General features: G+C 42.0%; 3 protein-coding genes across 4 annotated transcripts; 1 reads left to right on the forward strand and 2 right to left on the reverse strand.

The window, feature by feature from the left end:
• Nucleotides 1-1,197: 1,197 nt before the first annotated feature.
• LOC120795395 (putative deoxyribonuclease TATDN3) lies at nt 1,198-4,898 on the reverse strand. Of its 2 annotated transcripts, none has more exons than XM_040137315.1 (10): nt 4,541-4,898; nt 4,421-4,453; nt 4,245-4,318; nt 4,086-4,170; nt 3,144-3,206; nt 2,923-3,032; nt 2,493-2,548; nt 2,284-2,396; nt 1,868-1,948; nt 1,198-1,563 (listed from the first exon to the last, which is right to left on the reverse strand). In XM_040137315.1, the coding sequence occupies exons 1-10, from the start codon at nt 4,592-4,594 to the stop codon at nt 1,420-1,422; spliced, it is 813 nt and encodes a 270-aa protein (XP_039993249.1). In that variant the 5' UTR covers nt 4,595-4,898; the 3' UTR covers nt 1,198-1,419. The 2 variants fall into 2 exon arrangements, with proteins under 2 accessions (XP_039993249.1, XP_039993250.1); XM_040137316.1 differs by having other exon boundaries at nt 1,868-1,945; nt 4,541-4,897.
• On the forward strand, nt 4,687-10,730 carry fuca2 (alpha-L-fucosidase 2). The gene is made up of 8 exons (XM_040137314.1): nt 4,687-4,817; nt 4,924-5,180; nt 6,292-6,479; nt 6,681-7,020; nt 7,124-7,334; nt 8,507-8,697; nt 9,238-9,346; nt 10,139-10,730. The coding sequence occupies exons 2-8, from the start codon at nt 4,990-4,992 to the stop codon at nt 10,274-10,276; spliced, it is 1,368 nt and encodes a 455-aa protein (XP_039993248.1). The 5' UTR covers nt 4,687-4,817; nt 4,924-4,989; the 3' UTR covers nt 10,277-10,730.
• Nucleotides 10,731-10,808: 78 nt separating this feature from the next.
• LOC120795396 lies at nt 10,809-12,632 on the reverse strand. The gene is made up of 2 exons (XM_040137317.1): nt 12,491-12,632; nt 10,809-11,429 (listed from the first exon to the last, which is right to left on the reverse strand). The coding sequence occupies exons 1-2, from the start codon at nt 12,604-12,606 to the stop codon at nt 10,934-10,936; spliced, it is 612 nt and encodes a 203-aa protein (XP_039993251.1). The 5' UTR covers nt 12,607-12,632; the 3' UTR covers nt 10,809-10,933.
• Between the last annotated feature and the right edge of the window lie 1,868 nt (nt 12,633-14,500).

The raw sequence follows: 14,500 nt of genomic DNA on the forward strand, positions 1-14,500 counted from the left end.
TGAAAAAAAATTCAGTTTATTACTTATTTTTACACTGTGCTGTAAAAATTAAACTGTCTACAGGCTTAAGTTTGTCAGAAGTTCTTTTGCACTGATTAACACCTATAATGAGAGGAAGAGGGACAAAATAAAAGTAGTTAATTTTATTTTCAAAATATAGCAACATTAAAGTACTGAGAAATACTCTCAGTTGCGAGTTTCTTAAGTACAAGAACAATATAAAGAGAAGTGCTGCTGTTTCTTAGCCCCCCCTCTTTGATATAGACAAATAGTAGGATACCTGTCAGTATTACACAGTACAGTTCAACAGCACCACAAAGTACGTCCTCCAAAATGACCATACAGCTGAATCAACATCTCTCTAAAACAGTTTCAATAAAAACTGAACATTGTAACCATCTTGAAGGCAGGATTTATAGTGTTAGACTGAACACGTTTTAGCTAAGGTGTCCCTAATAAACTGCCAACTGAGTGTACTTGGATAAGATTCAGGTTCCTGGAAAATAATTAACTATGCTTACACTAAGAACATGAATCACTGCTCCAACTTCTGCTTTGTTTCTTAACACTGCTGAGGTTTTCGAGAGCAATACGGCTACTGTATATTTTATGACAGCACTTGCTGGTAGTTGAGCTGCCCACTCGCAAGGGACTGAATCTTTCAGCTGAAAAAAGTGAAAATGTTAAAAGCTGTGTTAGCGGATCTTTAGAGGCAGGGAGACGCGTTCTAAGTACTCAACTGAAGGGTGAAACTTTGTCAAACCATTTCCTGAATGATTTAATGCAATTTGAGTACTCAAAGATACAGCACTTGAAAGCAGCAATATCTCATACAACTGTGAACTGTGACTTATCCAGGCCCATCAGAGTTTGGCTTTGGCAGTCGATGTTAGGTGAATGATGAATCACCTTTTAATTATAAAGAGCAATAACACTAAAATAAACACTGCAAGTGACCAGGGGAAGGACCAACTTAATGATATCACTGCTCTGTTTAGATCAGTTGATGGGCAACATGAAAATGAAAACGGCGGCATGTCATGATTATTCACGTTACAACGACATGAATGGTTAAATGAATTACAGTATGTGTGACTGCCGTCAGTAAGCTGCTGTATTTGTTACATGACAAGGTGTTTATGAATTGTTGGGTGATTTAGATGTATCACGCACACGAAGAATACAGAACTTGAGTGCTAAATTGTTATCCCATCTTCGTTTATTTAAGAATATCCAAAATGGAGTTAAATGAATGGCTCTCACCTCGACTGACCCACTGTTTTTTGATTTATTTACACTGCAGGGCACCTTGTCGGATGTCGACATTAAGTTACTTAAAAAGATCACAACGGTAACAGAAAGCTGTGGGTATGTCAATCTAGATATTCCAGACCGATGAAAGAAACCTCTAGGGCTGTGTCAGGGTCTGATGGCCGACTTTAACTTCGGGAAGAGTCGCAGAGCGTTCTGTGTCGTCACCTCCATCACCTCCTCCAGCGACACTCCTTTGATCTTGCTGATGTACTCGGCAGAGATTGAGATGTTCTTTGGCTCATTTCTCACCTGTGATCAGGAGAAAAAAAACAAGAGGGATATGACATGAGTGGGTTAGACAGAAACCTTTGAAAAATACAAGAGCAGATTTTAGTTGTTTGTATTAAAATATGGATGTTAAAAGGAAATGCTCGGGTCATTTCGCAAAAACATCCTCCTGACATTATAAGAATATGCTGGCCAGAACTTAAATGAATGATTTCAAGATTATATGAATAATATCACCTATCACTCACCAATGACTGGCAAATATACTGGGTTTGGATTTCAGCACATTTAAACTAATCTGAGGGAAAAAAAATAAATATCTTACCTGCTTTTCTGGACCCAGAGCAGGTGAATCAGTTTCCAGACAGATGTTCTCTAATGGCAACTGTTTCACAAGTTTCTGCTTCTTGGTGGAAAAGAAAAAACACAAACAAACCATCATCGATCATTAACATTTAATATGATAAAGTCAACCAATGAAACCAAAGTCAACATGTCAGTGCTGTCTGAATGTGAACATTTACACAACTAAACTACTGTCAGTCTCTTCAAACAGCAAAGACATTCAAGTAATTTGTAATTATATCAGTAAAACATTTTAGTCTGTTTACACATATAAATGACAAATAAGAATATGTGAGTATAACAGTATATGTGTTGCGTTTCTGAAGGGAAATTTGTAAAGCAGGTTGGGTTTAGATGCAGTGTATGAATTTGACACGATCAGGTGCTACGCTGTACCTGTTCACTCCGTATTATGGACGGTGGGATAGAAAAGAAATATCCAGCCTTGACTCCCTCCATTGCAACGGACGGTTTCCCATCAAAAGCATGAAGCAAGGCTTTTTCGACACCTAGTGACATTTCAGAGGAACTGCAGTTCACTTCTCTAATATTCAAGTGAACGATTCATCCACAGGTAAACCTAGAACCTAAACGCATCTGTTTACCTTGCTCTTTGAGGAGGTGGATGGTGGGTCGTCCTGCAGACCGTGAATGAACATTTCTAGAAATAAAGCACAGACACACACATACACACACACACACACACACACACACACACACACACACAGAAAAACAGATATTATGGAAGTATGTTGGCTAAAGTTAAGTCTACTGTAAGTCTTTAGAGGATTTTAGGACACTGATTAAAAAGGCAGAATTGCATGAGAATATTATATTAATATGACGTGAATTTATGTATTTATATATAAATTCTAGATAATCTGCTTGTAAACACTGGAAAAATGCCATTGTTCAACTTCAACTGTAGGACAGTATCCCTAACGTATGCCATCAGATTTAAACACCACTATTTGGCATTTTTCCTGACATTTTCTTAAATATAGGCTCACAGGCTCAATATCATTTATGACTCACAAAGGGAGATCCAGTTCCCTGGCTATCTGTGCCTGTCGAACGAGGACCTGCCTTTGGCTGTCTTTATCAGTCTCATTGCTGACATATCTGGGTGTAAAATCCAAACCAACCTGTAACAAAAAAAAAAAGGAAAAAGAATTAACTGTGACATGAATGTAAGAGAAAGAAATTCCGGACAGAAAACTGCTATTCAAGTCACAACAGAGACACTGAATCTTCACCTCCCCAACAGCCACAAGGTGGTCTTTGTATTTCTCTATGATGGGTAAAGCAGCATCTAGATCCTGCAGACAAGACAGAAAAAAAAAAACTTTTCTTATATTGTAGCATGACGACTGAAGAAACCATAAAAAATCCAATAAATTGTAGTGGTGCCTTTTAAAAAGGGTTTATTAACGTAAATTACAAAAAAAACAAAAAAACATAGTCTTACTTACCTCGAGTGTTACTGAGCCATGCAGATAGCTGTGCTTTTATTATCCCAGGTTTTGACATATCAGTATCGGAGATTTATGTCCCCATCCAAACACAATGGCGATGAATAGAATTGTGTGACGCTCATAGCATTGAAAAATTTGATTAAACAATCCCGTCGTTGTTACTCTAGATAATCAATGAAAAATAAAATCGTTGGAACTACTTTAATTTTAAGTGCTGACAGGTCGTTCTGTGGATTATCCAAGTAATGTGGACATTGTTTCCAAAGAGAAGTGTTGATTTCTTCGAAGCTGTGAGCACCAGAGAATTCTGTTCAAGTCAAGTGCATTTGATTTTTACAGCCCAAAAATCGCTCAACACAAATTCGCCTACAAGAGCTTTACAATCACACAGTACAAATAAGGAAAAAACAATTTAATAGCGAAAAAGGGAGAAACGTCAGGAAGAGCAAAAGAGGTGGGATCCCTTTTCAGGATAGGCAAACGTGCAATAAAAACAGTAAAATTCCAATATGTCAAAACAGAATGACAGTATTAGATAACAAATGCAAACATAATGCGTATGAAGAATTTGGATAAACTCAAACAAACTACCTGCCTGGTTAGACTCCTACAAGTGAGTAAGATAATGTGTGTGTGTGTGTGTGTGTGTGTGTGTGTGTGTGTGTGTGTGTGTGTGGAGGGGGGGGGATTTGGGGTAAACCGACCCTTTAAAGTCGATCCTACCTGCAGAGAAGCACTCCTCTGCTGCTCTGGGGAAACTTCCTGAACAGGGTGGACTCCTAAGCAGGGGAAAATAAAACCCGAAAACCTAAGAAAAGGGGAAAAGTTCAGTACACACATCACGTTAAATTCGATTTATCTTGTAACTATACTTGAAGTTACCTCTGCGACAGCGCAATAATCTTGTCAAATTCCCCAGCATGCTCTGCCACAGCTAATAGCGCCAACAATCCAGCCTTAGGAAAATAGCAAAGAAATTACTCCGACACACACACACACACACACACACACACAATAATGACTATTTTGAATAATGTTCCTTAGCTGAGATGGCTCACCTTTTTTGAATTCTCAATCACCTCTTCCACGTCCTGACAACAACAAGAGTCAAGGTTACCACCTCGTAAGATATTCAGAAGATAAAACATTTACCTGCGTCCTTTCAAAAATGCTCACACCTTGTCAAAATCCCCCGCAGAGACATGACAGTGACAGTCAACGTAGCCATGCATGTGGACAGCGTAGCGTTCAAAACCAAAACATTGCCCTTTCTTCCGGAAAGAAAAACGGAATGCGCATGCGTGAGTTCGTCGGCGCGCGAGATCCAAGAGCGCAGTGTTGCCCGGCAGGGCGGCGTTCGCTTGAATCTGATTGGTCGGAACGCGACGGCGACTCAACGAACAACGGATCGAACGTCTCCAGCGGCGCAAAACCGAAACGGTCTCCCGCTAAAACGTATTCCTAACACTGCCTTCGGTGGAGTAGTCCCGTTCGTACTGGCTTATGTTGACATTTTGGCTCTTTCACGTGATTTCTTTTTCCTTTTTTTTTTTTCCGTCAGCTGTGTGGTTTATCACGTGACAGCCAAGCCCGGGTCACCTGATCACGCCCGGTGATTCGACCCGAGATGGGAAGTTTAGCAGTCGTTCCTCTGCTCTTGTCGATGCCGCTGATCCGCACCAGCGGAGTCAAATACGAACCGAACTGGAAATCCATCGACTCCAGGCCGTTACCAGAGTGGTACGATCAGGCTAAATTTGGGATCTTCCTACACTGGGGGGTCTTCTCTGTCCCGAGCTTCGGCAGCGAGTGGTTCTGGTGAGTTTCGTTCCCCCGTTTCCAGCAGTTACTTCCACATATTACGACATGACAACTGGGGTTGTCTGTAAAGTTTACAGGCAACTACGATCATAAACAAAATTGATCAGGTGATTACGTTTTTTGTAAAAGTTATTAATTTATCTCCTTAAATGTGATTAAGAAACAGTCTGTCAGATTTGATTTGTTTAAACCAGCACTTAAAAAAAAAGAAACGGGCTGAGAAAACAATCTAACATTTAGTTGCCGTTCTGGAGCTTTCAGTCATGATCTTCATCAGCAGATAGTTTTACGGTTGTCATGGATTTTTAGATGTTCAGTTTTCCATTTTTTTTTTCTGGGCACTTTTAGGACGCCCTTGTTTCTAAAGTCTTAGGTTCAAATCTGATCATCTGCTGATGATGAAGGTCATGTGGTATGATCAACAGCTCCAGAACAGCTACTAAATGGTCCTGGTGATTTTGAGATTGTTTTCTCAGTTGCTGTTTCGAGATCAAGATGTGCTTAAAGCACGTGGAAGTAGACAATACAATAGAAACAGAAATCTACAAATGCAAATGAGTCAACTGGGTAAACGCCATCTGCCAATGAAGATCAGGTGATATGACTGAAAGCTCCAGAAGTAAATTAATTACATTTTATTTTTTAAAACCTAAAAAATTGGGGTTATCATAACATCTCGATGTTCAGTTTATTCATCCATAAAAACTATAGACTAATAATCAACTCAAATGGTCGACCACGTCTGATTACAGGGTTGTTATAACATGATATTTAGGGTTTTATATATGGTATCATAACGTGTTATTAACATGTCTCTATTTAATACACAGCATTTCCTTGTACCATGTACGACAAAAGGTCAAAACTTTTGTACATAAGGCCCAGCGGGGGGTGATTTTGTATTTTTTCCTCACCTTGCTTCATCCTTTTTTGTCACAAATGTTGTATTTGTAACCCAAGAAAACCCCTTCGCTTTCCACCAGTGACCTGTTGTTATTTGACATACAGGAAATATACATGCATGAGTGAAATCCCAGAACGAAATTGCTCACCTCCATTGAGAGGCTCGTCTTCCTGTAGCCTGTTTCGCATTCATTTACTGTTCCAGGTGGTACTGGCAGAAGCAGAAACTAAAGCCGTATGTTGACTTCATGCGGAGGAATTATCCTCCAGACTTCAAGTACCAAGACTTTGCATCACAGTTCACTGCCGAGTTCTTTGATGCCAAAGAATGGACAGACATCTTTGCGTCATCTGGAGCAAAGTACATCGTCCTGACTACAAAACACCATGAAGGTGCAGTACGTGACCGACATCCTGTCACTCAGGATATTTTGCTTGAGGACAGGTTACTTTACTGTCACAAAAGATAATTTGTTGTAAGTTCAATAGTTTTTCAAAGGACTAAAACAAGGACATGTTTCCACATACTTGGAGTATTAGTGCCATCCTTTCAGCCACGTAGAGGATGAACTGTTCTATTTTCATGTTTTTTAGGTTTCACGCTATGGGGCTCAAAAAATTCCTGGAACTGGAACGCAGTGGACGTTGGACCCAAAAGAGACCTGGTGGAGGAAGTGGCGAGTGCCCTCCGTGCTAACAGTGACCTACGTTTGGGGCTGTACCATTCCCTCTTTGAGTGGTTCAATCCGCTCTTTGAACAGGACGCTGCCAATGTTTTCACCACAAACTATTTTCCTGCCAGCAAAACACTGCCCGAGCTTCATGAGCTCATCGTCAAGTACAAACCAGAGGTGCTGTGGTCTGATGGGGATGGAGATGCACCTGACAAATACTGGAACAGCACAGGTTTCCTAGCCTGGCTCTATAATGACAGGTAATGGAAATAATAATCGCAAATGAATCAGCATGTTATTGACCCCCCGCCCCCCAAAAAAGACAAAAACTAAACTCAGCTCAATGTGTTTTGTCTTTCACAGTCCAGTGCGAGACACAGTGGTGACAAATGATCGCTGGGGCTCTGGCTCCATCTGCACCCACGGTGGATATTACACCTGTTCCGACCGCTACCAGCCAGGACACCTGCTCAAACACAAATGGGAAAACTGCATGACCGTTGACACAAAGTCCTGGGGATACAGGCGCAATGCTCCGCTCAGTGACTACCTCACCACAGAGCAGCTTGTGGCGGTGAGAGTTGAAAATCTCATTAACCTTTTACAGCGTTTTTTTATCACGTACCCGAACTGTTGAACTAAAACAGAAGCACTGGGTATGATTAAATGCCTTACTGGAAGCAACATGCTGTTTTTTTTTTGTTTTTTTTTTTGTTTTTTTTAAAGAACATGATTTTTTTCAAATTAGTAGTAATAACCTTAACATACCGTAATTAATGGAAATAATTGAGACAGCCGTTGGTTGAAAAGGTCAATTAACTCACTTGTTCTGGGGCTTCAATCCATCATATGGTCAGATGGACTTTCCATTATTCTGAGCACCTCATGGACTTCTCGCCCATGGCGGCTGAAAAGTTGAGCTGCGCGCTTCACTCTTGACTCTGGAAACAGGCAGAAGTCTGCTGAAAGCTCCGGAACGAGCGAGAAAGAGGACCTTGAGTTGGGATTGTTTTGTTAACTGCGGCTTCCAGGATCAAAAATGAACAGCCAGAGGCAGACGCTGGTTGAGGTGACCAAAGTTACACAAGTGGTTCTTGGTTTTCTTTAAAGTAAGGACCACGTTTCCGCCACGTTTACCCCTGTTACCGTTTATTTCTATTTCAACTTTGAGAACATAAACAAGTATTATTTCTTCTTCCATCTGCATTTTATTTTCTCAATTAAGCGACCGGGTCAATGAAATGTCAGAAAATAGTGAAAAATGCCCAGAGCCAAGTTAGCATATTTAAATTTTTTGTTTTGTATGAACAACAATCCAAAGCCCAAAGATATTCAGTTTACTATTATAGAAGACTAAGAAAAACCAGCAAATATTCACATTTGAGAAGCAGGTAATGGTACATTTTTGGCATTTTGGGTCATAAATTACTTAAATGATTAACTGACTGAGAACATTGTGGCCCGTTAGTTTTCTGTCAATGGAAGAATTCCTTGATCAACTAATAGTTTCAGCTCTACTCCGAAAGCTTTTCGTCCTATTTGAAAGAACAGCGCCCTCCAGCTGTAAAGAAATCTCTGTGCAGTAAAGCCATAAAGTCTTGTCTCTAAAATCCAACCTGGTGTCACTTAACACACAGCGAAGTCAGCGAAGACTAGAGGCTGGTAGATGTTCACAGTCTCTGCTGTGACGGTTTTGTGTGCTCTTAACTTACCTTTAATTCTGATGTGTGTGTGTGTGTGATTCAGACATTAGTGGAGACTGTGTCCTGTGGGGGAAACCTGCTGATGAACGTTGGTCCGACACACGACGGACGAATCGCTCCGATCTTTGAGGAGCGTCTGAGGCAGATGGGTCAGTGGCTGGGGGTGAACGGGGCCGCCATCTACAACACGACAGCGTGGCGGGCTCAGAACGACAGCGTCACGCCAAATGTCTGGTGGGTTCTTGTTTGTGTTTAGTACGTTCTGTTTGTTTTGCGGTGACCAATGTAACAAGCCGACACCGGATGCATGTATCAAAATAAGTGCAACGTTTCCGTCACCAAGTAGAGTCTTTCTGTGAGAAAATCTAAAGGCTGCATCACAAAATATTTATACACACTTAGTGTAGACAATTTATTCCTCCAGAAGCTGCGGAGTTACTCAGATAAATTCATGCATTATCAAACACATATTTTGTGAATGAGTGAGTACTAAGCGATTGTACTGATGATGATGATACAGGAATTTGTTGTGTTTGTTTAACTAACACATTACGAACCACAACAGAAATAGGTCTGAGACCTACTGTGTCATCTTTTCAGATCAGTTTTTTTTATAGCTGCGTGTGATTTAATGTCCTCCTTCTCATAACAGAGTCGTACCATCGGATATTGTTAATCCTGTTTTTTAAGCTCCTACAGAAAGCTATATATTGATGTGTAATTTTCACGTATTTTATTTTCTGAAAGTTCATTACTGGGCCTTATCTTCAACAGGTACACTTCCAGACCACAGGAAAAGGCCATCTTTGCCATTTTACTGGAGTGGCCCCATAATGGATCTGTGATTCTACGTGAACCTGCGGTTACACGAGGACAGACTCAGGTAAGACTAACGCGGGACCGGGAGTCTATTAGCTATTAGCATATTGCGGATACATCGGCATTGGTGTAAATGGCAATTGATCAGTACCAAGACACTCAGGCATAGAAGTGCCAAAGATACCGTGAGTTTGAGGTCATTTCGAAATAAGGTCTCCATGAGATGGTTTTTCCGCCAGAGAGCACAGACAAGTTCTCACCTGCAAACCGTCGTATCCTGATCGCTGTTGTTTAAAACAACAGATTTAAGGGATCCTTATCAAAAAAAGTTTATGACTCTGGGTATGCGAGGCACCTTCGTAATGAATAATTACATTATGACATCGTACAATAGGATTTCAACTAACAATTGTTTTCATCATGGACTGATTACACTCAGATTGGAGAAGCTGAAAAAATAATAGCTTAAAAGATGATTTAATGATCTTGTACATTTTGAAATTGTTGCGAATTAATGTTCTGACAATTGACTGATAATATCATTTACAAATTGATTCATATGTGATAAACTGATTAAATGCAAAAACAAAATCCGTTTAGTTTTGGGTTTAACAGACTGTTATTTTGTAGCTGCTGTCAGGGAGGAACCTCCATCATATTAGTGGTGAAAGAAATGGCTGGTCGGTATTTAATTAAAGGCTCAATACATCGGCAAATTGGTTTAAACCCTGCTCCAACGTCCGATAACCGCACTGCATCTTGGGAAATGAGGTTGATTGGTTCCTCATAGAGACGTGCCCCCTTTCTGTCAACCTGTCAGCCCTGTTCATGTGTTGCCTTTTGTCCTAAAAAAAAGGTGGTGCTTCTCGGTCACGGGCCTCTGCAGTGGGAGCCTGTGGAGCCCGGCGGGCTGCAGGTTCTCCTGCCCCAGCTGTCCCTCAGCCAGATGCCATGCCAGTGGGCCTGGACCCTGAGGCTGACAGGTGCCACTTAAAGGGAAACCAGATCACCTGAAGAGGAACAGACAGAGCTGGACGGCGGAGAGGAGGACCCGCCGTCTTGCGTTTAAATCACTGAGAACAACCTGTGACACGAATCAAGCGTATCTGCCCTGAATTGGGTGAAGGTCTGCGGGTAAGGGAAGAAAACACGAGCACGGTCAGATGTAGTTTGGTTTTAAAAAGGGTTTATAAAGTGCTCATGCAGGGAAATCAAGAATAAACACAATCAAGGTTTTATGTTCTAGCTCATAGTTTGTTGGGGTTTTTTTTTGCATTGGGACCTAAAAGTCAACTTCAGGTGCAGAAAAAGTTGATCGAGCCTGATAAGTATGAAATTACAGGGTGTGTGTGAGAAAGGTGACCCTTATCCATTATGAAATATGACAACATGATTTGAGGTATGATTTTTGTCAGTTTTTCTGCACTTTTTTTTTTTTTTTTTTACATGTTTTGTGTGATTTTTATGATGAACGTGATGGTGTTTGTTTGTTTTTTTTGTTTATATTAAAGAATGTTCAAATCAAATGAATGAAGCTTTTTTTTAATGATCTGATACGTCCGCCGGGCTCGTGTGTAACCTCAGGAGAGGTCACGTTTTCTTGTCGCTTCCGATTGGATCGGGTCACCTCTTGCGCCCCCGAGGCATCATCTCAGGTAACGCGTCCCTCCAGCGCCCCCTTGCCGCTCGCACCCCCCGCAGCACCACGGCCGCGCGGCTCATCTCGAAAGGGCGGGCTGAATGGCGGAGAACTGCGCCCCGGCTGTGCACGGACGATCCAGGGAAAGCGTCTAAAACCCCCGTCGGAGCTCCGAAGCCGTCCGCGCGTTTGCACAGGGCCCGGTAAGCCTCTTTCCCCCGCTGCTTCACAAAGCGGTCTTACCGGGGCTTTCACGCCGGGACCGTCTGCCTTCGCCTCCGTCGGTCCGCTACAGCCGTAGGTGTGCTCGTCACCTGAGCTGCTGAGTTCAGTGCAGGGCAGATCTCGCTGTTGTGTCTGCTCTCTCCGTTGCACGCCTTTAAGGTGGGAGGTCCCTGTTCCGCAAATGTTCCATGACGTGCAAATGGGGGGTTTGCAAGGGGTTCTCACGTCCGTGCACCCCCCCCCCCCCCCCCCCCTGCAGCAGGCTATCCCCAGCGCATGGCAGCTGATCCCCCAAACGACAACAAAAACAACAGAGAGATGGCAGGATGCAGATCATGTGTGGATAAATGCACAGTGGAGGATCGGACATGTAGCACAGCTGCCAGTTTTCAGTGACAGCAGGCGATTTTGGCACATTTTTTAACGCATTCATTCCATTTTCAACCAGTGTTTGCTCAACAGCATTTTACAAACAACTCAATCTTAAAGCCTGTTCACATGTTAAAACTTGGTGATGGAAGGGCTGGCTGCAACGGGATATACTGACTTTGAAGTGTTGTATCATGAGGATTTTATCATATCAAGACACAATTAAAATTTTAATTAAAAGCAAACAAAAAAGATAAGTGAAGACTTTTATCTAATGCAGGGCTGCGATGACAGTTTGTTTTCAGTACAGATTAATTGCACTTGTTTTTCTCTCCATGAATCATCCATAAAATATCAGAAAATAGTATAAAATGTGATCTTCCAAATTTCCCAGCTATCCGAAGATGACGTGTTCAAAAAGCTTATTTTAGTCCAACCCGAAAATATGTGGTTTGATACCAAAGAAGACTTATCAGCTAATCTGCGTTTTATTTTCCTGATGAACCGTTTGGCTGAAAATGTCAGAGAAATAGTGGAATGTGCTCCTCAAAGTTTCCCAGAGGAGGAGTTTTGTTTTGAAAAAAAACCCCCACCAAAATATTGAGTTTACTACAACAGAAGATGAAGAAAAACAGTTCATCTTAACTGGAACTGGAGGAGCTGGATTGAGTGAATGTATTTATTTATTTATTTTGGCATTTTTGCTTAAAAAGTGACCTAAATAATTGATTATCAAAACAGTTGCCGATTAATTTTCTGTTGGTCGACCTATCATCCAATCAACTAATTGTCTCAGCTGCAGTCTAATGTCATACATGTTGTGGGAGTAGCGTTGGGGGAGAGCACATTGCATTTGAGTTTGCATTAGAAAATGTCATATTGTGATTAATGTGCACGTATGGGGAAGAACATGGCCAAACTGTTTAAACCTAAATGAAGGAAGCATTTTACGTCACAGACCCTGAGGAGACTCACCTTTTCTTAATGTACAGTTTCATGCCAACGCACACTGTGAGCGGCTCTATTCGAATGTGTATTAGTTGGAGAAGTGAAACCCGTAACACTGCGTGGTCAACGAGGATGGGGCCCATTTTCGCCGCTCGTTTCTGCAGCCTGGGTGCTGCTGTCAGTGGTAGTAATTATATATGTAGACAGGGACCGGGAGACTGTAACGGACGTCGGCACGGTCGCCATGGAAACACACAATCATGTCAGATTATTTTCAGGTGCTGCTGTGATAATGGCAAGAGTGCGCCTGGCTTGAGAGGCTGACTTAAAAGAGACGGATAAATGAAACGAGGGTTAATTGATGGAAGAAGTGAATCAGGGGAAGTTTCTTTCATTTTTTTTTTTTTTTTCCAGATTAATTAATGATGCGTCGAGTGAGGTGAAGTGAGGGTTGGCAGGGAGATGCAAGGTTTACTGGGGTTCGCATCAGCCGTTTGTTCAGAGCGCAGTGCTCAGTGTCCACTGTGAGCGATATATCTCTGTCAGCCATATGACAGCCACTACAGCCAGCAGAGAGGAAAACCTCATTCCTTCCATTCATAAACACCCCCCACCACCACCACCGCCAACACCACCCCACCCCCCACCCCACCCCTGTTGTCCCCTCTGTCTTTCCCCCCTCCCATCTCTCTCACCACTAATAATATCATTAGAGGCCTGCTAGTAGTTTGGTGCATGTGCGGCATTCAATCACATGCAAATTCGTGGCAGATTTGAGCCGGTCAGCAGAGCCGCGGTGTAGCTTTAGATAGTGGAAATGCCAAGCAGTGTGGAACATCCCGGGGGACAGACCATTATATTTATAGAGACAAGCGACTTGACCTTCACTGCACATTGAGTATCAGCCATTTTAGTGCTGCTCCTCTAGATACTGAATCCAGCATAATGGATCTCAGCTGCAGTGCAGTTAGTTAGCTTCAACTTCGTCTTCGGTTTGTTAGACGCTTTATCTAATAATAGCTCTCTGCAATTCCATACCGTGGAGGGACTCCACAGTATTCGGTGCTTTTTAGGCACACAGCAAGTTGCAGTTTTCTAAAAGGAAATGCGCCGTCAAAGCTTGTCATTTTGGTGAGGTGAGGTTCAACTAGTAGTCCTTACGTAGGCTTAAAGCCTTTGTTCTGCTGTGTAGGCATTAGATTAAGAGTAAGACCTCTGTTAAATTTGCCTTAGGCATAGTACGCACACAGCTGGTGCAAGCCCAAAGCCAAGGACTCCTATTCATAGAGGCAGCCAGTTGTTCTCACCCAATGGCACAGAATGAAACTGAGGAGGATGGTCAAAGCAGGTGAAGTATTTATAGTCGGGTAAACTATATTGTGTTGAAAGGCCAAAGTTTCACAGAAATGACACTGAGTGGTCATAAATCACATTTGAAATCAGGGGGAAAGACCTTGTTTGCTGTGTCGAGGGGCGCAAATTAAGACTAGAGAAATGGATTTTGGCGAAACGGTTTATCAGCTTCTTTAGCAGGTATCCAGCCATCACTTATAACCAAAATTCAAGTGAAATTCAGTGGTCCGTCATGTGTTCTACCGGTAGCTAGTCCGGCTGGTGCTAAGGCAGACTGTTGAGCAAATCTAAGATCCAGATGTTTGGCGTGCAAAATCTGTATGTGTCTGCAAAGGAACCGCACCAATCCGATACATGTAGTAGAGTAGTACAAGGTAATTCAAGGTGCAAGTGGAAATAGTCAAGAAAAGTACCTCAAAATTGTACCCAAAGACACTGTTTGAGTAAATGTACTCACAGTAGCAGTAGCATTGGATTATCATTACTGGTGTTTTAAAGTTCAATTATGTCACATGAAAGAAGAAATAACAAACTCTTACTCTCACAAATGGAATCTTGATTTCATCAGGAACAAAACACATCTAAGCACTCAGGGATGGTACCACAGGTTTCACAACCTTGCTATGATCACGGCGGCCAATGGCGGCAAATATGTAAACATTATTGTGTAACTGCATTACTGAG

This window comes from Xiphias gladius, chromosome 10 (assembly GCF_016859285.1).
Source record: "Xiphias gladius isolate SHS-SW01 ecotype Sanya breed wild chromosome 10, ASM1685928v1, whole genome shotgun sequence".
Lineage (NCBI taxonomy): Eukaryota > Metazoa > Chordata > Actinopteri > Istiophoriformes > Xiphiidae > Xiphias > Xiphias gladius.

Coding starts and splice junctions, on each gene's coding strand:
- LOC120795395 (XM_040137315.1), bottom strand. CDS start 4,594: ATGCATGGCTACGTTGACTGTCACTGTCATGTCTCTGCGGGGGATTTT. Junction 4,319..4,420: donor TGATTGAGAATTCAAAAAAG/GTGAGCCATCTC, acceptor TATTTTCCTAAG/GCTGGATTGTTGGCGCTATT. Junction 1,949..2,283: donor CCATAATACGGAGTGAACAG/GTACAGCGTAGC, acceptor TTTTCCACCAAG/AAGCAGAAACTTGTGAAACA.
- fuca2 (XM_040137314.1), top strand. CDS start 4,990: ATGGGAAGTTTAGCAGTCGTTCCTCTGCTCTTGTCGATGCCGCTGATC. Junction 5,181..6,291: donor TTCGGCAGCGAGTGGTTCTG/GTGAGTTTCGTT, acceptor TTACTGTTCCAG/GTGGTACTGGCAGAAGCAGA. Junction 7,021..7,123: donor GCCTGGCTCTATAATGACAG/GTAATGGAAATA, acceptor TGTCTTTCACAG/TCCAGTGCGAGACACAGTGG.
- LOC120795396 (XM_040137317.1), bottom strand. CDS start 12,606: ATGGGCCCCATCCTCGTTGACCACGCAGTGTTACGGGTTTCACTTCTC. Junction 11,430..12,490: donor AAACTGTACATTAAGAAAAG/GTGAGTCTCCTC, acceptor TTGGGGGATCAG/CTGCCATGCGCTGGGGATAG.